General features: G+C 44.9%; 1 protein-coding gene across 1 annotated transcript in view; it reads right to left on the reverse strand.

The window, feature by feature from the left end:
* The window catches only part of dazl (deleted in azoospermia-like), a 44,828-nt gene that overhangs the window by 12,179 nt on the left and 6,658 nt on the right, over nucleotides 1-25,991 (reverse strand). Inside the window, exons 3-7 of the mRNA XM_060903966.1 lie at nucleotides 23,462-23,553; nucleotides 16,774-16,825; nucleotides 16,504-16,588; nucleotides 14,502-14,623; nucleotides 7,907-7,987 (exon numbers count right to left, since the gene is read on the reverse strand). Coding sequence (XP_060759949.1) covers nucleotides 7,907-7,987; nucleotides 14,502-14,623; nucleotides 16,504-16,588; nucleotides 16,774-16,825; nucleotides 23,462-23,553 — 432 coding nt within the window. The remainder of the gene's footprint in view (nucleotides 1-7,906; nucleotides 7,988-14,501; nucleotides 14,624-16,503; nucleotides 16,589-16,773; nucleotides 16,826-23,461; nucleotides 23,554-25,991) is intronic.

Genomic DNA, 25,991 nt, shown 5'->3' on the forward strand with positions numbered 1-25,991 from the left:
TGTAACAGACGCGAGATGGACAATCGTAACAGAAGTAATGTAACAGACACAATTTTGGAACTCATAGGCTTGACTTTGGCATATAAATATGTTTTTATTACATCTCAGAAAATTAAAGTTATCTTTTAACATATCATTCATTAAAGATTACATGTTTTGTGACCTGATGGTAAAAAAAGAAATGGTTTTAGGTGAATAAGTTCATGTCCCCATTTCAGTACCCATAAGTGTGGAATCACTCATATATATATATATATATATATATATATATATATATATATATATATATATATGTGAATGAATGTTTTCAAATTCACTGATGGCTTAAAACGTTTATAAACTTTAAGATAACAAATCCCTACAGATATAATTTTATATATCGTGAGCGATAATGGAGGTAACCGTAACGATAGATTAGATTCCTCCTGACTCTATCTTTGACAATTTAAGTAAAATCAGGGATGTGATTGGCCAAGGACAAAAAAGCAGGAAAATATATAGACCCGTAATGCGACGTGGCAGCAGTGTGGTATAAACAGGCAGTTTCAGAGAACTTTACCCATGAGATGTTATAATGACTCAGCACCCCGTTAATGGCCAAATGGAATTCAAGCTGAGCAGTTTAACTCCACACAGAAAGGCTCGAACCCAGGACCTTCTTGCTGTGAGGCAACAGTGCTAACCACTACACCACCGTGCAGTCTAATAATAATAATAATAATTATTATTATTATTATTATATAATTATATCATATAATTACCATCATGCGTATGAACAGGCCGAATCCCAAACAGCTCCTGGTTGGAGACGGAGTGCACTACTGTAGAAGCCTTTTTATACTTTCTATAGGGCGGTTTTGGAGAGAGCTGGGAGGCATTTGGGATTCAGTTAATTATTATTATTAACAAAAGAGCAGCTAGCTGCGGCTGAATCCCAAATGCCTCCCAGCTCTCTCCAAAACCGCCCTATAGAAAGTATAAAAAGGCTTCTACAGTAGTGCACTCTGTCTCCAACCAGGAGCTGTTTGGGATTCGGCCTGTTCATACGCATGCGTAATAGCGCTCGTTTATAGATGTGTTACTAACTAACTACAATTTCCAGTGAATTCAAACTGGGACACTTTAAAACTACTACCTGGAAAACAAAACTGTTGATGAATTAACAAACTGATTAATTCCTAACTTCACTCGTGTGTACTTACAGTGGGGCAAAAAAGTATTTAGTCAGCCACCAATTGTGCAAGTTCTCCCACTTAAAAAGATGAGAGAGGCCTGTAATTTTCATCATAGGTACACTTCAACTATGAGAGACAGAATGGGGGGAAAGAATCCAGGAAATCACATTGTAGGATTTTTAATGAATTAATTGGTAAATTCCTCGGTAAAATAAGTATTTGGTCACCTACAAACAAGCAAGATTTCTGGCTCTCACAGACCTGTAACTTCTTCTTTAAGAGGCTCCTCTGTCCTCCACTCGTTACCTGTATTAATGGCACCTGTTTGAACTCGTTATCAGTATAAAAGACACCTGTCCACAACCTCAAACAGTCACACTCCAATCTCCACTATGGCCAAGACCAAAGAGCTGTCAAAGGACACCAGAAACAAAATTGTAGACCTGCACCAGGCTGGGAAGACTGAATCTGCAATAGGTAAGCAGCTTGGTGTGAAGAAATCAACTGGGGGAGCAAATATTAGAAAACGGAAGACATACAAGACCACTGATAATCTCCCTCGATCTGGGGCTCCACGCAAGATCTCACCCCGTGGGGTCAAAATGATCACAAGAACAGTGAGCAAAAATCCCAGAACCACACGGGGGGACCTAGTGAATGACCTGCAGAGAGCTGGGACCAAAGTAACAAAGGCTACCATCAGTAACACACTACGCCGCCAGGGACTCAAAATCCTGCAGTGCCAGACATGTCCCCCTGCTTAAGCCAGTACATGTCCAGGCCCATCTGAAGTTTGCTAGAGAGCATTTGGATGATCCAGAAGAGGATTGGTAGAATGTCATATGGTCAGATGAAACCAAAATAGAACTTTTTGGTAAAAACTCAACTTGTCGTGTTTGGAGGAGAAAGAATGCTGAGTTGCATCCAAAGAACACCATAGCTACTGTGAAGCATGGGGGTGGAAACATCATGCTTTGGGGCTGTTTTTCTGCAAAGGGACCAGGACAACTGATCCGTGTAAAGGAAAGAATGAATGGGGCCATGTATTGTGAGAGTTTGAGTGAAAACCTCCTTCCATCAGCAAGGGCATTGAAGATGAAACATGGCTGGGTCTTTCAGCATGACAATGATTCCAAACACACCGCCCGGGCAACGAAGGAGTGGCTTCGTAAGAAGCATTTCAAGGTCCTGGAGTGGCCTAGCCAGTCTCCAGATCTCAACCCCATAGAAAATCTTTGGAGGGAGTTGAAAGTCTGTGTTGCCCAGCGACAGCCCCAAAACATCACTGCTCTAGAGGAGATCTGCATGGAGGAATGGGCCAAAATACCAGCAACAGTGTGTGAAAACCTTGTGAAGACTTACAGAAAACGTTTGACCTCTGTCATTGCCAACAAAGGGTATATAACAAAGTATTGAGATTAACTTTTGTTATTGACCAAATACTTATTTTTCACCATAATTTGCAAATAAATTCTTTAAAAATCAGACAATATGATTTTCTGGATTTTTTTTTCTCATTTGGTCTCTCATAGTTGAAGTGTACCTATGATGAAAATTACAGGCCTCTCTCATCTTTTTAAGTGGGAGAACTTGCACAATTGGTGACTGACTAAATACTTTTTTGCCCCACTGTATGTAAAGTATTAAATTAGTTTGCAAGCTAACAGTGTAATGTGTTTCTACATCCAGGCTGCTTTAGTGCGCGCGCGCACACAGCCAACATGGACTGAGAGAGGAACCCCACACACACACACACACACTCACCCAGAAGTTTCTTCACCTCATCTTCACTCATGTAAACGCTGACACTCTGGTGGTTGTTATGGCTGTTGGTGCTGATTATCCCGCTGGGTCTGGCGAGGCACAGGGCCGCCTGGAGCAGCAGGAGCAGCACGCAGCCCCCGAGTGTCCTGAGGGCTGGAAGCGGCCGAGCGCGGAACTCCATCCGGCGACCCTCAGTGCCCCGCGCCGCCTCCTTTTGCCCCAGCATCGCACCTTCACACTGCTTCAGCAAACCCGGTGCTTCCTGGCCGAGCTAACCGTAACGCTAACGACGCCAGCTAGCTAGCTAACTTTGTTCAAGTCTTCAAGACTCGAGTCACATAAAGGTTACTCTCACGTTATGCATAATGGGCTTTTTTTATTATTGGTACCGCTTAACCTAGGGTAGGTTATTACGCGCACGCGTGGCTCACTGGAGTTGCCTATGGATAATGTCACAGACATATAAACAGACGCCGCATTGAGCTGGTGGCCCGTTGCTGGGATACGTCAGAGTGTCCGCCATATTTGATGTGGCAAATCTTCCCCGTAAACCAATGCAAGTAAATGGACTGAACTTCATAAAGCCCCTTTCTACAATAATGTTTAACTCGATGCCTTTTATTCACCCATTAAGACACACACGTATATATTTGGGAAACAAACAGGCATCAAAACAACACATATAACTTTTAATGTGATGGTTATAAATAGTGTGCGAAATACCCTGTACACTGCAAACTAGCGACAGATCCGCGATAGATAGCTCAGGTAAGCTAATCAGGCAGCATACCGTAGCAAGCTACCAAAACCTGAGGCCACAATAACCAACCTACAAGACTGAATATGATAAATGATGGAAATAGTGGAAAAACTGGAAATAGTGAATGAAAATAAAAATGTACTGTTTTATTTATTGAGTCACCACACAGACCTGCTCTCGCTGAATAAAGTGAGCTGAATGAGCGCCAAACTGAGTTCGGCCAGGTTCTAACGTCATACCAAAACAAAACACATCACTGATTCCTTCCCATTCAGAAAGGTTAAAAACATTCATCATACGTTCAAAAACGTTCATCATAGTGTGGCGCTGTATTCTCTAATTCTCACTGCTTATAACTCTACACCCCCCCGGTGGAGATGAGCTGGGAAACTGCAGACTGAAGGAACAGGATTGAAAAGTATTTTTCCAGTCTCACCTGTGAAAGGTAATCCCATGTGATCTCGTTTGGACGGTAAACCTGTTGGTACGCTTTGCCACATCCAATATGGTGGCGAGGATGACGCATGATTCTACACAGAAGGCGGCGTCTATGTTTATATGTCTATGGATAATGTGGTAATGTGGTCCTACCCCCCCCCCCAAAAAAAAAAAAACTAATTTGCATGATTCACGAGTGTCGCATTTTTATGCCTGAAAATCCGTAATTCCGGAAAAATCCGGAAGAATCACATCCTCGAAAACGTACCTTTGTGCTTTTTTGTTTTGATGTGCTCCTGGATGTTTCTAGCTCCTCTGTTTCCATAACTGATCGTATCTGAGCACAGAATACACAGAACCTTTCCCGGCACGCCCACTTTTCGGATATGTTCCGTCAGGCACGTCGTCACAGTTCATGTCCCTATCTGCACGGTAACGCTACTATCGAGCCATGCCCATCGGAAACAGTTCTTTATCCCGTTCAATTTATCCATTTCCCTGGCACGATCCTCATTTTTGCGGTCCAAAACTTTCGCCATATTGGCGAAGTAACTTTGAAAACTAACCAAAATAACTAGAACTTAAGAAGCGATCAAAACCGCGTACGCACAGCTTGTTTCTCCGCGAATTGTAGAAGTGAGATGAAACTAGCGCCAAAACGTTGCCGGAAATCGTCGTGAGTCGTCGTTAGCATAAATACTGAAGAAATCTGAACGACACAGATCCGATTTTTTCACATGCGACCCAGGCCGCTTGGATATGTGGTCCTAAATCCGATGCATATCCGTTATTTTCACATGCGACTGCAGTCTGACCGGACACGTCGCATTCATGCCACCTACACGTCATCAACAAGAGACAAACGTCACGATTCTGCGTTGGCTAATCCCGCCTCTTTGGTGGAAAACAACAACATTTGTACAGTTTTCAGAATTTAAACAGACTTTTATAGAATTGATCAAGCTAATGGTGGATTTGGTAGGGACCTGGATGTTGATCTGTTAGCCTGATTAAATAAAACAGTTTCTATAACTGATTTATAACTTAAACCATCCTGTATTACAAGATTATAAGATTGTTCTGGAAATTTCCAGTAATTTGACACCTTCGGTCTCATTAGTCTGCTGCCCACATTAATCAGATTATTGTGTGAGTTCCGCCGCCGCCACAAAAACCACATCGCCAGGTCTCGCCTCATCTCCATGCTTTACTTGCAAACTTGAAGAGTGCGCTTTTTTTGTTTGTTTACGTATTACGTAGATGTGCTTATTACGTGTCAATTTGCGCATGCGGGACACTTTTGGGTCGTTTTCCGTTCATATTGGAGATCGCATACAAGTCTCATATAATTGGTAATGTGAACGGCCTAACAAAAAAAAATCGGATTTCACAACAAATCGGATATGGGTCGTTTCAGGTTGCAGTCTGAACGTAGTGTAATTTTGTGATGAGCGCTGCCGAAAGATGCTGGCGGGCGGGCGGGCGGTCCTGCCTGCTTGTGCCACCACAAGCCTCGCCTCACCTCACGCTGACCCCCCCCAAAATTTTCTCAACAGATTTACACATTTCACAAAAATTACATTTTCAGCAGGAAAAACTCGGAATTCCGCAGATCCGTGGAAAATTTTCATCCCTGCTCTTCTCATCAATAAAGAGATAAATATCTGTGTGAAGTAAAATGACTGGCTAAACGTTCTGGCAGGGAGCAGTTTAAGTGATTTCATTGCAACTCTTGTGCATTATACTGATGTAAGAACCAAAGTCGGGTCCGTCGTCTCCTTCCTGTCAGCGTTTTGGGGAACTCTGATGTCAGTCAGCGGTATCCTCTCGCTCCTATTGGCAGTCACTTCAAAGTTGAGAGCAGTTTAACTTGGTACCTGCCCACTTCGCATCACTAGCAGGCATTTCGCCTGTCATCGCTACACGTTGCTAACTTTCATTGACTTTACCTCGTCACTCATCACCACAAATCACTTCATGCGTGGACGCACACACACACACACACCCTACATTTTTATATACAGGGATCCCAGCAGTAATTGAAAAAAATAGAGGAATGTAAGAAACTATCACCGGGCGGCACGGTGGTGTAGGCTAGTGGTTAGCGCTGTCCCCGCACAGCAAGAAGGTCCTGGGTTCGAGCCCCGTGGCCAGCGAGGGCCTTTCTGTGTGGAGTTTGCATGTTCTCCCCGTGTCCGCGTGGGTTTCCTCCGGGTGCTCCGGTTTCCCCCACAGTCCAAAGACATGCAGGTTAGGTTAACTGGTGACTCTAAATTGAGCGTAGGTGTGAATGTGAGTGTGAATGGTTGTCTGTGTCTATGTGTCAGCCCTGTGATGACCTGGCGACTTGTCCAGGGTGTACCCCGCCTTTCACCCGTAGTCAGCTGGGATAGGCTCCAGCTTGCCTGCGACCCTGTAGAACAGGATAAAGCGGCTAGAGATAATGAGATGAGAAACTATCAGCAGGGGTGAAGGGGGCTGCCTGAAGCTGTTGAGATTTTAACATTTAAAGATGCTATAAAACACATTTTTTATAGATTTAACATAGAAAAGCAACAGAATTTAACCATAACGTGTATCTATTTGATGCCGTATTTTGTAATCAATGACATAAGCGGCAAAAAAAAAAAAAAATTATAAAAATTAGACGAAAATGTAGCTTTGAAGAATATACTTGCCTAAATATTCCACTGATTGTTATAACAATAGCATCCATAGTTCATCTCATTTGTTTATTTTTTTGTTTTAAGTTAATGTCGAAACTAGTCTAATATAAGCCACATTCATTTTTCAAAAATCATGAATATGAGCAGAAATCAATGATTCAGTAATATTAGATATAGACATATGTACAGCAAATACTGGAGATATTTGATTTAAACCTCTTTTTTTGAAAGGTTTCACTGCAGAGGAATGTAATGCTCTTTTCTGGGGTGCATTCTGTCTTTCCTCCAGTTTTCTCTGCTTTTGTTTCTCTGATCTTTCCTTCTGCTTTTCTGATGTTCCTGCAGGGCTCTGAATTAAGTTCAACGCATTAGAAACAAAAGCACGAACGGACTTAAAACATGTTTTCTAGCAAATGGGCGCAGCCGTATTGTTTTCTTGTTCTATCGCGTACAGTCTCGCGGTCAGTGTTGCCAGATACTCCTGACGTTTTCCAGCCCAAAATATGTTCAAAACCCGCCAAAATGCACTTGAAACCCCCAACTGGGCAGAGAACCGCGCAATCTGGCAACACTGCTCGCGGTATTTACATCAATTTAACTTCCGAGTGTTCCCGAATGTCAACGAGAACAAACGAAGCCGACGAAAACATCGCTAAACAAGCAAACCAAATCAGAACGTATTCTGCTGGTCATTTTACTTAAACATATTTTTAATGGATATACAAGAGATTTAAAAAAAAAAAAAAAACTTTCGCTAGAAAATAGCGGACGTCTGGGATCCCTGTATATAAATCTCTTGGAGCAGCCTACCACTGTTCGTACTGAATAAATTAATTGACAAACGCTGGTAGTTTACATCTAAATTTGTCTCATTAACCCACGCCAACACAATACATGGCATTCCTTCATCACCATTCAACTCACCAACAGGTTCTCCTGCAGGTTACTGTGAAACCTGCCACTGCTTAGGGATGAACATTACAGAAACACGCTAACGGTCGAATGTGAGCACTCTGGAGTGTTAGACAGACATGGGCGTGCCCAGCACTAAAACAGAGTGTTCGCTACAGAACGGCTGTGTACATGTGATGGTGACTGCATACCGGGTAGGCGTAGGCGGCCTGTGTGTAATTCACAGGCATCTGAGGAATCATTACTCCTGGAAAACTCGGGTAAGAATACGGCTAGAGAGACAAGACAGACATCATTGGTACGGCATGACTTTTTTTTTTCCTCCTAGCAAATACTACACAGCTAAGCAGCACATCTTATTTATACTGAACAGCCCGTTTACTTTCTGATTTAAATCTCATACACAATAACATCGAGGAAATGAACATTTTTTAAAATGCTGAACTTTGCTTATTGCAACAGACCCCTTCGCAGTAAACGTCATTCATACGCAAGAGGAAATTGCACGCGCAGCCTGGACTCAAAAAAGACTCAGCGACGGTAGAGACGAGAAGAAATATTTGGAAGAAATGCCTAGTTGTTGTGTTGTCGGGTGTCAGAATCGTAGCAGTGATGGGGTTAAAATGTACAGAATTCCAGCAGGAGCTCTCCCATTCCAAAAAAAAAAAAAAAATCGCCGACGTCTATGGCTACAAGCCATCAAACGTGTAGACTGGGATGAAAGCGCCATCAAAAATGCGCGGGTTTGCGGCGCCCACTTCATCACAGGTAAGATCAGGCTATTTATTAAATCTTTCTTTTTTATTCTTTCTAGTCTTCGTTTATTGATGTAACAAAATACTTTGGTAACGTTTGTCTGATTAGCTGGGTCATAGTTACACAATGTAATGAATATTGTTAGCATGTTAGCTTAAACCCCTCCTAGAACTGCCACCTTATTGTGGTGGAGGGGTTTGTGTGCTTGAATGATCCTAGGAGCTATGTTGTCGGGGGCATTATGCCCCTGTTAGGGTTTCCCAAGGCAGACAGGTCCTAGGTGACAGGCCAGACCAAGAGCAGTTCACCAAAAAACCCCTATGGAGAAAAAATCCAGGACCGTGACGTCGCCCGGTAGGACGCAGCCGGGGCCCCACCCTGGAGCCAGGCCCGGGGTTGGGGCTCGTATGCGAGCGCTTGGTGGCCGGGCCTTTGCCCATGGGGCCCAGCCGGGCTCAGCCCGAAGAGGTGACGTGGGCCCGACCTCCTGTGGGTTCACCACCCACAGAGGTAGCAGTAGGGGTTTGGTGCAGTGTGGATTGGGTGGCAGTCGAAGGCAGGGGCCTCGACGACCTGATCCCCGGACACAGCGGCTGGCTGTTGGGACATGAAATGTCACTTCGCTGGGGGGGAAGGAGCCTGAGCTTGTGTGGGAGGTTGAGAGGTACCGGCTAGAGATAGTCGGGCTCACCTCCACGCACAGCTTGGGCTCTGGAACCCAGCTCCTCGAGAGGGGCTGGACTTTCCACTTCTCTGGAGTCGCCCGTGGTGAGCGGCGGCGGGCTGGTGTGGGCTTCCTTATAGCTCCCCAGCTCAGCCGCCATGTGTTGGAGTTTACCCCAGTGAACGAGAGGGTCGCCTCTCTGCGCCTTCGGATTGGGGAGAGGGCTCTTGCTGTTGTTTGTGCCTACGGGCCAAATAGCAGTATAGAGTATCCGGCCTTCTTGGAGTCCCTGGGAGAGGTACTGAGGGGTGCTCAGACTGGGGACTCCATTGTGCTACTGGGGGACTTCAATGCTCACGTGGGCGATGACAGTGACACCTGGAGGGGCGTGGTTGGGAGGAACGGCCTCCCCGATCTGAACCCGAGTGGTGTTTTGTTATTGGACTTCTGTGCTAGTCACAGTTTGTCCATAACGAACACCATGTTCGAGCATAGGGGTGTCCATAAGTGCACGTGGCACCAGGACACCTTAGGTCGGAGGTCGATGATCGACTTTGTAGTCGTGTCATCTGATCTCCGACCCTATGTCTTGGACACTCGGGTGAAGAGAGGGGCTGAGCTGTCAACTGATCACCACCTGGTGGTGAGTTGGATCCGCTGGCGGAGGAGGAAGCTGGACAGACCTGGCAGGCCCAAACGTATGGTGAGGGTCTGCTGGGAACGTCTGGCCGAGCACTCTGTTGGGGAAGTCTTTAACTCCCACCTCCGGGAGAGCTTTTCCCAGCTTCCGAGGGAGGCGGGGGACATTGAGTCTGAGTGGACCATGTTCTCTACCTCCATTGTGGACGCAGCTGTTCGGAGCTGTGGCCGCAAGGTCTCCGGTGCCTGTCGTGGCGGCAATCCCCGAACCCGGTGGTGGACACCGGAAGTAAGGGATGCCGTCAAGCTGAAGAAGGAGTCCTATCGGGCCATGTTGACCTCCGGGACTCCTGAGGCAGCCGACGGGTATCGGCAGGCCAGGCGTGCTGCAGCTCGGGCAGTTGCAGAGGCAAAAACTCGGAACTGGGAGGAGTTCGGGGAGGCCATGGAGAAGGACTATCGGTCGGCCTCGAAGAAATTCTGGCAAACCGTCCAGCGCCTCAGGAGGGGGAAGCAGTACTCTGCCAACACTGTTTACAGTGCGGGTGGGGAGCTGTTGACCTCGACTGGGGACATTGTCGGGCGGTGGAAGGAATACTTTGAGGATCTCCTCAATCCCACCGTCATGTCTTCCACTGAGGAGACTGAGGCTGATGACTCAGAGGTGGACTCGTCCATTACCCAAGCCGAAGTCACTGAGGTGGTTTGCAAGCTCCTCGGTGGCAAGGCACCGGGGGTGGATGAGATCCGCCCTGAGTATCTCAAGTCTCTGGATGTTGTGGGGCTGTCTTGGTTGACACGCCTCTGCAACATCGCGTGGCGGTCGGGGACAGTGCCTCTGGAGTGGCAGACTGGGGTGGTGGTCCCTCTTTTTAAGAAAGGGAACCGGAGAGTGTGCTTCAATTATAGGGGAATCACACTTCCCAGCCTCCCAGGGAAAGTTTACTCCAGGGTACTGGAGAGGAGAATTCGACCAATAGTCGAACCTCGGATCCAGGAGGAACAATGCGGTTTTCGTCCTGGTCGCGGAACACTGGACCAGCTCTATACCCTTCATAGGGTGCTCGAGGGTTCATGGGAGTTTGCCCAACCAGTCCACATGTGCTTTGTGGATCTGGAGAAGGCATTCGACCGTGTCCCCCGTGGTATTCTGTGGGGGGTGCTTCGGGAGTATGGGGTTCGGGGCTCTTTGCTAAGGGCTGTCCGGTCCCTGTACGAACGGAGCAGGAGTCTGGTTCGCATTGCCGGCAGTAAGTCAGACCTGTTCCCGGTGCATGTTGGACTCCGTCAGGGCTGCCCTTTGTCACCGGTTCTGTTCATAATTTTTATGGACAGAATTTCTAGGCGCAGCCAGGGGCCGGAAGGAATCCTGTTTGGGAACCACAGGATTTCATCTCTGCTTTTTGCGGATGATGTTGTCCTGTTGGCTTCTTCAAACCAGGACCTTCAGCATGCACTGGGGCGGTTTGCAGTCGAGTGTGAAGCGGCTGGGATGAGAATCAGCACCTCCAAGTCCGAGGCCATGGTTCTCGACCGGAAAAGGGTGGCTTGCCCTCTCCAGGTTGGTGGAGAAGTCCTGTCTCAAGTGGAGGAGTTTAAGTATCTCGGGATCTTGTTCACGAGTGAGGGAAGGATGGAGCGTGAGATCGACAGGCGGATCGGTGCAGCCTCCGCAGTGATGCGGTCGCTTTACCGGTCCGTCGTGGTGAAGAAGGAGCTGAGCCAAAAGGCGAAGCTCTCAATTTACCGGTCGATCTACGTTCCGACTCTCACCTATGGTCATGAGCTTTGGGTAATGACAGAAAGAACAAGATCGCGGATACAAGCGGCTGAAATGAGTTTCCTTCGCAGGGTGGCTGGGCGCTCCCTTAGAGATAGGGTGAGAAGCACAGTCACTCGGGAGGAGCTCGGAGTAGAGCCGCTGCTCCTCCACATCGAGAGGAACCAGCTGAGGTGGCTCGGGCATCTTTTTCGGATGCCTCCTGGACGCCTCCCTGGGGAGGTGTTCCAGGCATGTCCCCACGGGAGGAGGCCCCGGGGAAGACCCAGGACACGCTGGAGGGACTATGTCTCTCGGCTGGCCTGGGAACGCCTCGGTGTTCTTCCCGAGGAGCTGGCCGAGGTGTCTGGGGAAAGGGAAGTTTGGGCTTCCATGCTTAGACTGCTGCCTCCGCGACCCGGTCCTGGATAAGCGGAAGAAGACGAGACGAGATGTTAGCTTAGCTTTGCGTGCAGTTTTGTTTGTAGGAGAGGTCTCGCTTGACTCAAGCAGTCCAGATTTTGTGCCGTCATTATTTGTGTTTGCCGAAAATCACAATTTTAAAGCAAGGATGGAAAGGTAAAATTGTGTGCCCTCACTCTAAATGCCAACTTACGCTGACTGCTCTACCCTAGCTCCCGCCCCGTTCAGTTCTCGCTTTTTACGCAGCTCTGATTTCTCTTAGCTGCACTCTTTACACCATCATTCCCTTCATGCCATCACCTCCTGCTAATTGCTGTTTAGTGTACGAGTATATATCTGGCCATTGTATACCAGGGAACTTACTAACATCGTCCGTCCACTCTTTAATTAAATGCGGATCCGGTAGGCGATGTCCACTTGTTAGAGTTAACTTATTTATGTAGCATTCTCGATCTTGTAACGACAATTGTTTTGCATAATCTGACAGCTCATAACGCCGGTCTATGGGCAGCGCCATTGAGTCCAGGCTGCGCGCGCATCCTGGCAATGGTCGGTTCGATTACAAACATGCGAAGGGGTCTATAATACACCACCTGGCCAAAAAAACCGAGTCACCATTTGGATTTAAATAAGCAAATATTTAAGAGCGTTTGATTGGATAGTTACTAGAGTGAGTAGCTTCTCTTTTCTTTAACAGCCACGTCAGATGACGTACCGTACCCTGTGGTCAGAGAGAACATGTAACTGTGCTTTAATTATTGCCCTGCGTCAAGCAAAGAACACTACTAAAAGAAATCCTGACTGACTGACTGGGAAAATCACTTAAACACTTGAAGTCGAGTTGTTAAAAACAAACAAAACCCGGTTTTGCGGTCGGGTTTCCGTCGGCGGGGGGTTTATAGCATCGATGAAACTGACTTCATGTTAAAACTGTTAATGTTATAGTCAGGCTGTCTGTTGTTGCCCAAATGAGGATGGGTTCCCTTTTGAGTCTGGTTCCTCTCGAGGTTTCTTCCTCATGTCGTCTGAGGGAGTTTTTCCTCGCCACCGTCGCCACAAGGCTTCATCATTGGTGGATAAAATCAGCTCATGTTTTAAGTCGTTCAAATTCTGTAAAGCTGCTTTGCGACAATGTTTATTGTTAAAAGCGCTGTACAAATAAACTGGACAAAAAAAAAAAAACCCTGACAGTAGAGCACACGACTGTTTAATAGTGAAAGTAAGATCATTTCCACATATAGCGGGATGAGAACTCCTAGAACTGGGACGAAATGGCTGTGCGTCCATAAGGAAACCACTTGTTCGGAAAAAAGGTTTCAGTTTGTTCAGGAGCATAAAGACTGGACTCTAGAGCGATGGAAAAAGGTCATGTGGCCTGAGGAGTCCAGACTGACCCTATTCCTGAGTGAATAAGAGTGAGGAGGGAAGCTCACGAACCGATGCCCCATCATGCACAGTATCCACTAGGGCTGCGTACCCAAACGTCAGGTACCGGTACAGAGGTTTAGGTACAGGTCCGGACCTGTACAACTTGACAAATTAACGTGTTCTGAACTTCTTCAATAATGACAGAAACATTAATAAACTGTTGACAACTTGTCAGTATCTTTATTCAAAGAAAACTGAACATAACTAGGTTTCCGACCTCACTTCTCAGCCACCCTCTCAGTCTCGCACTTGGTTAACTTGGGACAAAAAGTCAGAAGTTGTCTCACAGCGAGACAGCTTGCGTTCTGGCCCTCTGAAAGCTTTGTTACGTGATCCCAGACCTTACTGGTCTTCCCACGTGGCATGACAGACAAATTCACTCTGCGGCCTTTAACTTACGCGGCAAAATTACACAAAGCAACAAAGGCCGCCAATGCCAGCAAAGGAAAAAATGGCTGACCTGCTTTTGAGTCTTTTTGACCAATCAGAACGCTGGATCAGCCAAGCTCTCGCAATGTCTCGTGACACTGTGGCGAGAGGATCTCAAATCAAAGATGGCTCCGATTTCAAGTTTCAGCGCGGCATTTTGTCTCTTTTCCAGTGCTAAATTTTCGTCTTTGTGGTAGGATTTACGCATCTTCAGTCACAAAATAAGCAGATACTTGGTGTAAATTTATATCGGTACAGTACCGGTACTTCATGATCCGGTATTTTGGCCCGGTACCGAATCGATTTTCACGGTACGCAGCTCTAGTATCCACTGTCCAAGCCTCTGGAGGCAGTGTGGCGATCTGGGGTTGGTTCAGGTCGAGGATCAGTAATGTTATGATGACCTGAATGTACTGAACGACCAGGTTCGACTCTCCCATTGTCAAAACACGATCTCGGCGAAAAATCAGTGAAAATCTGGACGGAAAGAAGATTGAATAAAGTTGGCAAAACAACACCACGGCAAATGTGTGCCATAATCATAGCTAAAGGCAATCCAACAAAATACAAGTGCGCGTGACTTTTTGTTGGCCAGGCAGTGTACAGTGCATCAGCTGTGTGTATTGTGTATCGTTAAGGCTCGTGTTTAAAGCAGTATGACGATTCCAAGTGTTAAAATAAAGCTTACCTGTAGGTACTGTGCATCTCCACTGAGCACAGTGGGCGTGACCAAGCTGGGAGAGCAGCAGGTGCAGTACACACAAGGGCTTACCCACTGCGATGGGTGGATCAGAGGGGACTGGACAGAACCTGTATTATGAGAACATTCACCAGTTACACAAAGCTTCCCCGTTTCATGTCTTAAAGTAATGATGGATGTCGTTTCTCTTCACATAGTTGCTCAGTTCTTAAAATAAAATGGATTACTAGAGTTGTGGAATAGCGCTGTTTATTGTATTATTTGATATTTATTTGATCTCAAATGCATTAAGGAGGCAAGAAATTCCTCTAATTAACTTTTGACAAGCCACACACGTTAAATGAAAAGCATTCCAGGTGACTACCTCGTCTTTCTGCTCTGACAGCTTGGACTTTTTACAGAGGTTGGTGATCACCAAACGCCAAAGAGCCGAGTCTTGCATTCCTCCGGGTGCTCCGGTTTCCCCCACAGTCCAAAGACATGCAGGTTGAGGTGTCCTTGAGCGAGGCGCCTAACTCCCAACTGCTCCCCGGGCGCTGTTAGCATGGCTGCCCACTGCTCTGTGTGTGTGTGTGTGTGTGTGTGTGTGTGTGTGTGTGTGTGTGTGTGTGTGTGTGTGTTCACCGCTTCAGATGGGTTAAATGCAGAGAGGAAATTTCACAAGTGTGTGATGAATAAAGCTGTGCTTTCTTTTCTTCTTTCTATGCACAAACGCAAAGGAAATGGCATTTACGAACCTTCTGCAAATCCAGCATACACTACTGTTCAAAAGTTTGGGGTCACCCAGACAGTTTTGTGTTTTCCATGAAAAGTCACACTTTTATTTCCCACCATAAGTTGTAAAATGAATAGAAAATCTAGTCGAGACATTTTTCTGGCCATTTTGAGCATTTAATCGACCCCACAAATGTGATGCTCCAGAAACTCAATCTGCTCAAAGGAAGGTCAGTTTTATAGCTTCTCTAAAGAGCTCAACTGTTTTCAGCTGTGCTAACATGATTGTACAAGGGTTTTCTAATCATCCATTAGCCTTCTGAGGCAATGAGCAAACACATTGTACCATTAGAACACTGGAGTGAGAGTTGCTGGAAATGGGCCTCTATACACCTATGGAGATATTGCACCAAAAACCACACATTTGCAGCTAGAATAGTCATTTACCACATTAGCAATGTATAGAGTGGATTTCTGATTAGTTTAAAGTGATCTGCATTGAAAAGAACAGTGCTTTTCTTTCAATTTCAAAGTGACCCCAAACTTTTGAACGGTAGGTGTAAATATTTTTGTTTACGCAAACATTAACATAACTTTACTCGCAGAGTGAGGAGTGATGCCTGGTGTCAGGTTTCGTCAATAGCTCTTTAAAACCACAAAAGACCTGGAGCTTCTTTTCTCCCCTTTTTTCTGTGATGTTCAACATCATGTTAAAGAGGAATGTAATGCCGAGTTAAAGGAGACAGCCAAAGCTGGACAAAACTGCAGAGTGCGATGCGGCTATAAGACAGAAACGGCGCCGAGTTACAGCGCACTCTGCTTGGCTAGACGGCGATCTATGAGATGGCTGTATGACGTCTTTGATCAAATATGAAAGCTTTGGAATCCAATCTGTTTAAGCAGAGTATCCGGATAAAGACGCGAGAGCGCGAAAGACTTTAATGTAGAAATGGGGAATGGCTGTTTCCAACACAACAGAAAAGCGTTCACCCTATTGCTGGGAGATCGCAAGTGTTCCCCAGGTGGGAGGGGCATACTCCCTCTCCTCCCAATTACAGCGACACTAGGCAATCGTGGGTGTTTGTGAGCTCGTGCATGCGGAAGAGCGTGTTATGCTGCCCTGGGACACAGCATTCATGTCTCAGAGGAAGCAGGTGTGAGCCCTCACCCCTCTGAACGCAAACTATTGGACAGCACCAGATCCCACTCCTTGACCTTCTTTTGCTAACAGCACGCATGGCCCTTTCAAACACACTGCCATAAACACAGGACAAACCTTGAAACCCTGACTCGCGAGAACTCCGCTCCTTCATGATGGCAGGGCCCAGTTTGAGTTTCTTTCCTTTAAAAGTGATCTGTTGCTGGGAGAGAGAGAGAGAGAGAGAGAGAGAGAGAGAGAGAGAGAGAGAGAGAGAGAGAGAGAGAGAGACATCAGTGTTGCAAGGCCAAGTCATCAGCTACTGAACTCAAATAAGCAAACACATAATGCACTCCTATGGGTATAGTTATTATTACAGCTATTAATGCTTAACAATCATCTCCTTACTTCAACAATAGTCTGGATGTCGACATCCTCGCTGAAGTAAACAAAACCGTAACTAGAGAAGGGAAAAAAAAAAATTACAGCATCAGCAACAGTGGAGTCCCCTCCCCTCTCTCTTCTTACGGAAACGGAGCTTACTCAAAAAAGAATGTTTTAATAACTATAAGATTAAAAAACAGAACTAGAATTAAAAAAGAAAGAAAAACACCCACAGTCAGTGGGCTATATTAGGCCATTATTAAAAAATGTTCTGTTTCTGGTCCACCGGCCGGGTGAGTGCCGTTTGTGCGGTTGAAGTTTTTTTTTTTTAACGCCGGTTTTCCAACATTTTTTTCGGGTTCGTAAATCTAAACTCGAACTTGACATTTCCACATTCCAGGGCTTTCCACTAAGGCTCATACTAGCCAGCCATGACAAATAAGTAGCCAGCCGGGGGGAGTAAACACAAAATAAACTCCTGTGCACGCAGTTCCCAGGATTAAATGTATTTTCCACAGACCGTTTATTTATTCACTTTACTCAAATACAAAGTAAAATGGCAGTAAATCTTCTTTCTTTTCTTGCGTATTGCATCATGAGGCGTTCCTGGCTTGTAAATCTCTTATTTTCGGTGCATGACACATTCACGCAGCTGAGCATGCTATGAATTAACAACGACAACGGTCTGCAGTGGGGCGACACAATTACACACTCAGCCAACATTTCTCCATTTGTGTATGAAAATACACTCCAACCACTCAGTTTGGGTTCATTTACAACCAACGGTGTCTTTTGATGCCAGCACGTAATTGAACGAGACAAGACTGGTTTACCGGAGACAAAATAAGCGTTATCTCTGCTTCTGTTCCCTCCGACGGCCCCGACACACTACTGCCTCCGCCGAGTGCGCGCACACACACGGCGTGTCGGGGCCGCGGATGAGTTACTCTCCCCTGATCAACGAAGTCTGCGGGGAATTTGTGGTTATTATCGGTACAAACAGCGCGAATCACAACTTAAATGAGTGCGGTTCAGTTTGACATTATTGTCAGTCCGTTAGATAAACATTTAATTTTATTAAAATCGAAAATTAATATTTAGAGCCTGTGGGCTACAAAAATAGTCATTAAAGTAGCCGGCTGGACTTAATTGTGTAGTCGGCTGTATGGCCGGCAGCCGGCGCTTGTGGAAAGCCCTGCATTCCGCGCAGAATATAGAACTGAATCAGCTCTGCGCATGCGCCGTGCGGCACAAAAAAACGGCAGCCACCATGAAGGAAGGAGATCCGGAGTTTTCAAACATTTACTTAAGTGTGAAATCGCAAAATGGTATTCTAGCGAACAATAAAATAGTAAAGATTCAGAAAAACAAATCATTCAGTGATGATTTTAATCGTGTAATTTCATCCGAACTCGGCCTAACGCTCGATTTAGAACTACAAAAAGTCCGCGTGTCGGACATTTTAAGTACCTTTGTAAAAGTTCTGCAAATGTTGCAGTCAGCATTTAAAATGCTAACTTAAAGTTTTTGTACAAGTTTCAGTTGATTAAACTGTCATTTTATTAAATGTGTCTGCTTTTGTAATAAAGTACTGAAAGAAAAAGCAAACACAGCATTGCGATTTCTTATCCATCCATAAAAAAAAAAAAATCCCTCCCTCCCTCCTGACTGAAAATTTTTTGCTCACCCGGTGGACAGGAAACGGATTTTTTTTTTTTTAAGGATGGCCCTATGAAAATCAGATTTTTCCTGTTTTTGCAGCAACACAGGAAATTTTCAAAACTCCATGCTAAACTCACTATAATTATACTATATATATATATAAAATCTCAGCGATTAGTGAAAAATACAGGTGAGTGGAACTGCACGGTTTAGCTTGGGGTTAAAAGTGGATCAGGATTTCTGCTTAGGTTTGGAACAGCAATATTTTACAGCAGGCCTGACTTGAAAGACTACATCTGCGTATAAACATGAAAAATGCTTCGTCTGTGAAGCTGGTCTCTCGTATAAAAAGAAGTTCAATAAAACATGTATTTAGTATTTGTTTGTAGTGAATAATTACTGTGCACTAGTTTGGTTTTTGATGGCATGTGAATGAAATAAGACCCACCCGAACTACACGCAAGTCCCTTTTACACAGATATGACGCCCTCGTGATGGCTGCTTACACAGAACCACACAAGACCACGGCAACCTGTGTTTTTACAGTGATTCGGGGCAGAAAGGCACATGGACTTTCGGCGCTGTGGACAGGGTTTGAATTTGCGCTGCTCTCAAAGAAGAATGTCAACGTCAGAATCACCACACGCCGTCCCACAGGTCCCTTTTACACAGACAGACATCGATTCCAGCTCTCTTCCTCCCGATCGCTCTGCCTCAGATGCACAACAAAACGATCCCCCATTCCATATTCAGATGTTTTCCACAGAAAGGGGTGGCGGGAAAAATGTGCAAAATTCCCACCTTGGACAGTATGTGTAAAGCTGTGTTCACACTTATACCGGTACGATAGTGGTGTAACTGTATCGATACAAAGTATAGCGGTACAGTTTAGTGCATCTGTCCACACTAGCGAGAAATATTTGCGGTTTTCTTTCACGGTAGTTGAACTGCGCGTGCGCGAAATGTTTCCGTGGTTACCGAGTAACTTCCTTCCGAGAATATGGCGGATGAAACAGCGTGTGTGTGCTTTTTGTTGTCAGTGTACAGTCTGTGTTTCTGGTGGTCATTTATTCAGTCGAATCGTATAAAACGCGCGAGGCAGTTGAGAAAGAAACAAAGAAAACGAATCTCCCTTCTCCCCCCTCACTTTCTCCCTCTTCCTCCTTTCTTCCTCCCTCCTTTTCCCCCCCTTTCTTTGCTCCATGTAGCTCCACGGTCGTTTTGAGCCATTTTGATGTTTTATTTACAGCTGGAAAGCGCGTGCATATTGCCGGAAGACGTAGGAATGGTTCATTGCGCATGCGCATTATATTTGTACCGATACAGAGCTGCTTCATCTGTCCACACTACAGCGAAGCGCTACAGTACCGATACTGTACCGGTACGAAACCCATACATTTGTGGGTTTCGTACCGATACAGTTATACCGCTACAGTACCGGTATAGTTGCTAGTGTGGACAGGTGTTGCGGGACGAAAGTAGTTTCAAACGTTATCACCAAATTGTTTTTTGCATGGTAAATAGAGCCATCACAGGGCTATAATAAGTTTATTCAGTCAAGCCTTTTGATATTGAAGATAATAAGTGTTAAATGTGATTTTTAGCTTGCGTACCCTGATTGTAAAACAACCCACATATAAAAAAAAAAAAACAACCACAACATTCCATTATTCACTAACCCACTGCAGGCTTATTATCTCCGTTATGTTTGAGGAGAATTTCAGAAATGCCAAAGTAAAATTCAGAAAGGAAATTGACAGAGCAAGTGGACTCCAAAACCTATCAGAAGATACAGCAGCACTCCAGTATTTGAGGCTCGCTCGCCTGAAAGACACAGAGGTGCTCAACGTGGCCAGAATAAACCAAGGAAACACTGATGACTGAATGACGCCTGGCTATTGAATAACTGCTGTAATACCAACTGTTTGCTTAATTTTATAGCTGTGCATGAACTTGAAGAAAACGTAGCTAAGAGGCGAAACATTCACTGCAGAGCAGTGGCGGCTGGTAGTCTTTCAAACAGGGGAGGCTGGTCGGTTACGATATTTCCAAATTTCAAAAGAAAAAACACATCAATTTTGCCCATACTCTTGCCTCTGATCTGGCTGATTGTTGGCAGGGTCACCAACTGTGAAATAACAGGTTCTTTTGGCCCATTAGCCTACTGCCCAATATACATGATGGTGGTGTTGGGGGGGGGGGGGGGGGGGGGGGGGTATATTTTAACATTTTATATTTTAAAATTGTGGCATGTTGTTTAAAAATTGATCATTATTGAAAGCAGCTCTTTGTCAGGAACCTCAGCAGTAACAGCAGAGTGTTCTGGAATAGGCACAAGCACTGACCTTGGGGAGCCAAACATAGAGCTGGGGGCCACACATTTCATTCAATGACACTTTCCCTATATTTTACTTATTTTGACTGAGAAATGTTTTATTGACAATTTTGATAACCCTTCACTTTTAATCCAGGTCTGTAGTGTGAAATGTTCTCGGCTGTGTTTTTGTTTAAAAATGTTTTCCAAATTGTAGCTGTGTTTAATTCATATCCAGAGAAATATATATTCCAATATAATATACTCAGCATAAACATTTTAAATAGATTCTATATTTTTGGTCCATCCATGACATATTACTAAAGTAGCCTATGTTGTCAAGTTTGCTGACTAGCCCCCTCAAGTTCAAGTTCAGTCACTCAAATAAACGAAATTTCTGGAACTAAGATAGCAAACTTGACAACACTATATTTACACTTTATTTACAATGAAAATATATACAAACTAAAAAAGCTGGTAGAAACCGTATGTAATGAATGAAATCGAAATGTAAGCTGATCTCTTACAATACACCACAGCACTTGCGAATCCGCATGGGACTGAACTGAGATTCACCGCTGCCTGTCTATATTTGAAACGAGCTGTCAATCAAAGAAAATATCCGGCCGCTTTCACCAATCACCAGTCTCCTCGCGGAAACTGCCATGTCCCTCCCACTGTCAGGCTCGGAGTCCGTGGGCAGGCGTTTTCGCAGTATTTGTCCAATAACCGTGTTGCATTTTGAGATTGAAAAGCGCAGAGCTCCCAAATGCCATTGAAGTGCACTGAGGCTGGGCTGCATCGCGCTGTCACGAGGGGGAAAAACTCACGCGCACATTAGGCGAACTGGGGAAAGTTATAACGGAATGATTTCGCACTGTAGTGGGTTGAGCACATATATTTCTATGATTCTGGATCTGAAATAGCAATGTTATAAGGTCGGCTATAACATAAGCCTAGCGCAATTCATCCTACATGATGTTCGTCATTTTTAGAGGAGGCTGAGCCTCCCTCGCTGTCTTAGAGCAATCGCCCGTGCTGCAGAGCTATCTTAATTTTGTTGGAGCGACTGTTCTCGAGTGACTTTCTTTAATCCTTGCAACTCGAGCCTCGCAAAATAAAACACGGAAACGCGGTCAACTTTACATGCACAATCCGCAAACCACAACCTGCATGTCCCAACATCACACCACATCCAGGTGTGTATACAACACTAGAACAGTCATCACGCTACTTGCTTACCTTTCACTAGAACCTATTTTAGTTAAACTGACATGGTGCTCCATACAGGAAGAACTCAAGTGTGGCATTTGGATCTGTTCAAAGAAGAAACCTTTATTTGTCACATGCACAGTTCAAGCACAGTGAAATTCATCCTCTGCATTTAACCCATCTGAAGCAGTGAACCGGAGGAAACCCACGCAGGCACGGGGAGAACATGCAAACTCCACACAGAAAGACCCTTGCCGGCCGCTGGGTTCGAACCCGGAACCTTCGTGCTGTGAGGCGACAGTGCTAACCACTACAGCACAGTGCTAACCACTACACCAAGGAGTAGACATAAAGAAAGTTGGTGAATTCAAGTCCCTGGGGTCAACTGTGCAGGAAAATGGGGGCTGCAATAGTGAGGTGAGAAAGAGAATGCAGGCAGGGTGGAGCAGTTGGAGAAGGATTTCGGGAGTCTTTTGTGATCGGAAAGTCCCAGCAAAAGTGAAAGGTAAGATGTATAAGACAGTAGTGAGACCAGCTGTGATGTATGGATTGGAGGCCGTACCCTTAACGAAGAGACAGGAGGCAAAGTTGGAGGTGGCGGAGTTGAGGATGTTAAGGTTTGCGATGGGAGGTTGGACAGGATAAGGAACGAGCACATCGGAGGGACAGCACATGTAGAGAGCTTGGGAATGAAGCTAAGAGAGATGAGACTGAGATGGTCTGGGCACATCCTCAGAAGAGATGCAGAGCATGTGGGAAGGAGAATGTTGAGGATGGAGCTGCCAGGCAAACGAAAACGAGGAAGGCCAAAGAGGAGATACATGGATGTGGTGAGAGAGGACATGAAAGTGGCAGGTGTGGTAGAGAAGGATGTGAAAGACAGGGAGCAATGGAGACGAAAGATCCGCTGTGGCGACCCCTAATCGGGAGCGGCCAGAAGACGACGATGACATTAATTTCAATGAAAAAAAATTAATTCAGTTCACGAACTGAGTCAAAGAACGAATTAAGTTCATAACGCGAGGTACCACTGTATAGAGTTATACCTTTCAATCTTTATTTTATTATTCTGTGGGAAACTCTGTACACACTGGCGTAGTCTCCGTAGCCCCCACCAAGTCACTGAAACGGTGGTCTTGATCAGCAGGCCATATCTTCTGAATCAGATGAGGAGACCTCATGAAACTTTCACACTGTAATATTGAGATATGTGGAAACAAAATGCACTGACTAAAAACCTGAAACTAAACTTTCAAAAAATGGCCATTTTGGATCAGAAATGTGGACCCCGAGTGAAAACATGCAGTATGGAAATAAACTTGACATTCTATACCTTTGTGGAAGCAGTTTAGAGAAGAAAGACATTATAGGTGCAGTGTGTACTTTCTGACCGTGGTGTGTGTGTGTGTGTGTGTGTGTGTGTGTTGCCTTGTACAGACACCCCGAGCCAACACCAAATGCAAATAATGATTAGTTGGTACTTTGGTCCACTGGTGGCCCTTCAGGGCTCCCTGGCAGCCTCACCCTTTACAGATTCCTCCACGGTAGGTGATGATTTTAACCTCCTTCACTGCACCGTAGCGAGCAAAGAAATCCCGAATCTCATTTTCTTCAACCTGCACAGAGGGAAAAACGGCATGTAGGGAAGCTTTAAAAGCTCTTCTCACCTGTGTAGAAAGAAAGAAAGAAAGAAAGAAGAAAGAAGAAAGAAAGAAAGAAAGAAAGAAAGAAAGAAAGAAAGAAAGAAAAGAATATTTGCCAGCCCTCCTGATTTCGGCGGGAGGCTCCTGATTTTAGCCTCCATCTCCCGCCTCCCGATCGTGTTTGTTAAAACTGTATAATCTCCCGGTTTGGGAAATCCCTACCGGCAAGTTAAAAATACTCCTGATTATGTCCAATCAGAATCGTATGAGAAGCACTGCTGACGTCAACTGATTTTTAACCAATCAACGAACAGAACGACAGTCACTTCCGTAATGTAGGATTCACCCGGGCTGTCCGACATTTTTTATAAGCAGTCACTCATCATGGCCACTAAACCCAATACCACACGGCAAAAACATGAACACAAATCCCAGGTTGCCTGGGGGAATGAGTTTCCGTGGATAAGCAAACGCTCGACCAGCCAGTTACACATTTTAAGGTAAAGATCCCTTAAATCAGAATATAAGGGACATTCGAGTGTGAAATTAAACTCGTCTTCCGTAGCATTTCAGAAACAAACTGTACAACTTCTGAAGTGTTGCGTGACATTCTGCAGGACGGAGGATGTGTTTGGTGAGTGTATCTGAATAGCGTGGGAGTGTCTTACTGCTATTTTGAATTTGTGTTTGAAAGTTTACAAGTGAATTATCTGGAAAGGGACTGATTTTGATGGAGTTTTGAGGTTTTAAGTGAAAGAATGCTAGCGAGTGTATTTTGGTCGGACTAAAATGTTGCATTCGAGTGAATTTCTTTGTGGAGTATATTTTGATAGTATGGTAGTATTTATAGATAGGGTCTGGTGTTAACCAGACTATCACAAGTGAAATATGGTCTGGAATCCGCCTGTTGAATTTCTCGTAGGGGAGGTGTGGTTTACGATTGTCAACGGCCGTTTATTGGACGTTGCGAATGTCTATCATTTGGCGTATACGTAGCCCATGGCCAATCATGGCAGGTGTACCCGGTGACGACGTTGGCGCGACGAAGAGGCGAAGAAGAGAATGAAAGAGAAGGCAAAACAAAAATAGGAAAACAATGGCACCGAACGATTACTGCCGTTTGTGCAAGACAAATATGAGAGAAGCTGGTTTGGTTCGTATCGCTCGCCGCCATGTTAAATGTGATCCGTAAACAGTCCCAAATAAACTACAAGCTTCCGTTTGTCGAGTAGTACGCATCACCGTCTTTCCACCCCTCCCCACTCTCTGATTGGCTCCCTAACTCAGGCGAGCCTTTAGACCATAGTTTCCATGCTGTCTTTTCAGATCGGAACGATTGTGCAAAGCAGTATGGGATTTCCCAGGCTAATTTATAGAGCCATTTTTACATTTTGTTTGAAAACTTTCAAAGTTTGCAAACGAGCAAATTCCTCTGCTGCATTCCGATAGGATTTCTAGTGCTTTTTAAACATTCTGCTGGAAAGTGTTTAGTGAGAGAGATGCATTTCAGTCGTACTAAGACAGTGCAGTATTTATTTAATTGAGTTGTTACTATTTTGGTCAAATCTTATTAAAATTTAATTATGCCTCCGCCACCTTAAGGTGCAGGAGGCATTATGTTTTCGGGTTGTCTGTCTGTGCGTCCGTCCGTCTGTCCTGAAACGCTGTGAACATGATATCTCAAATGCAAATGAAAGGAATTTCACCAAACTTTCACCATTTGTGCGCTTTGGGACGAAGATGAACTGATTAGATTTTGAGGTTAAAAGGTCACAGGTCAAGATTACTGTGAGGTCAAATGTCCATCCCCAAATCACAACTTAATAAGGCGTGTAGTGTACCAGGCGGAGGCGTCCCCATCGAGTTCTATCTAGTGCAGGGGTTTTCAAAGTGTGGGAGAGTCCGCCCCCCCCCCCAGAGAGCAAATAAACAACAGCGCCCCCCCCCTTTACAATTTTGTTGTTGCTATACTTAATGTTCCATTCGTATTTTAAAAAAAAATGGTTGTTGTACACAATTTTATTTTTTTCTTTTACACATTAAAACATTGTGCTTTTTGAAAACATCTTTTTTACACATTAACATATGAGCTTTATTAAAACAATTTTTTTTTTACACATTTTAAACATGTGCTTTTTTTAAAAACATCTTGTTTTACACGTTTTAAACATCTCATAGCATCGTTAGCGAGCACCTCTTGGCAGACAACACACTGTGGCAGTGGAGCATCTTCAGATCCAGTCCATGAAAATCCAAACTTTAAATAATCGTGCTCATACTTCCTGCTTTTTTTGCTTGGCCCAGACTCTGTCTCCTCACTCACTGTAGCTTTAGGGAGTAAAAATCCATCCATTTTGTCTCTGGTAAAGGCTAGCTGAAGTTCGCTAAATGTCCGCAATAGTAACTTATTC

Source organism: Neoarius graeffei, chromosome 22, assembly GCF_027579695.1.
Source record: "Neoarius graeffei isolate fNeoGra1 chromosome 22, fNeoGra1.pri, whole genome shotgun sequence".
In the NCBI taxonomy this organism is placed as follows: domain Eukaryota; kingdom Metazoa; phylum Chordata; class Actinopteri; order Siluriformes; family Ariidae; genus Neoarius; species Neoarius graeffei.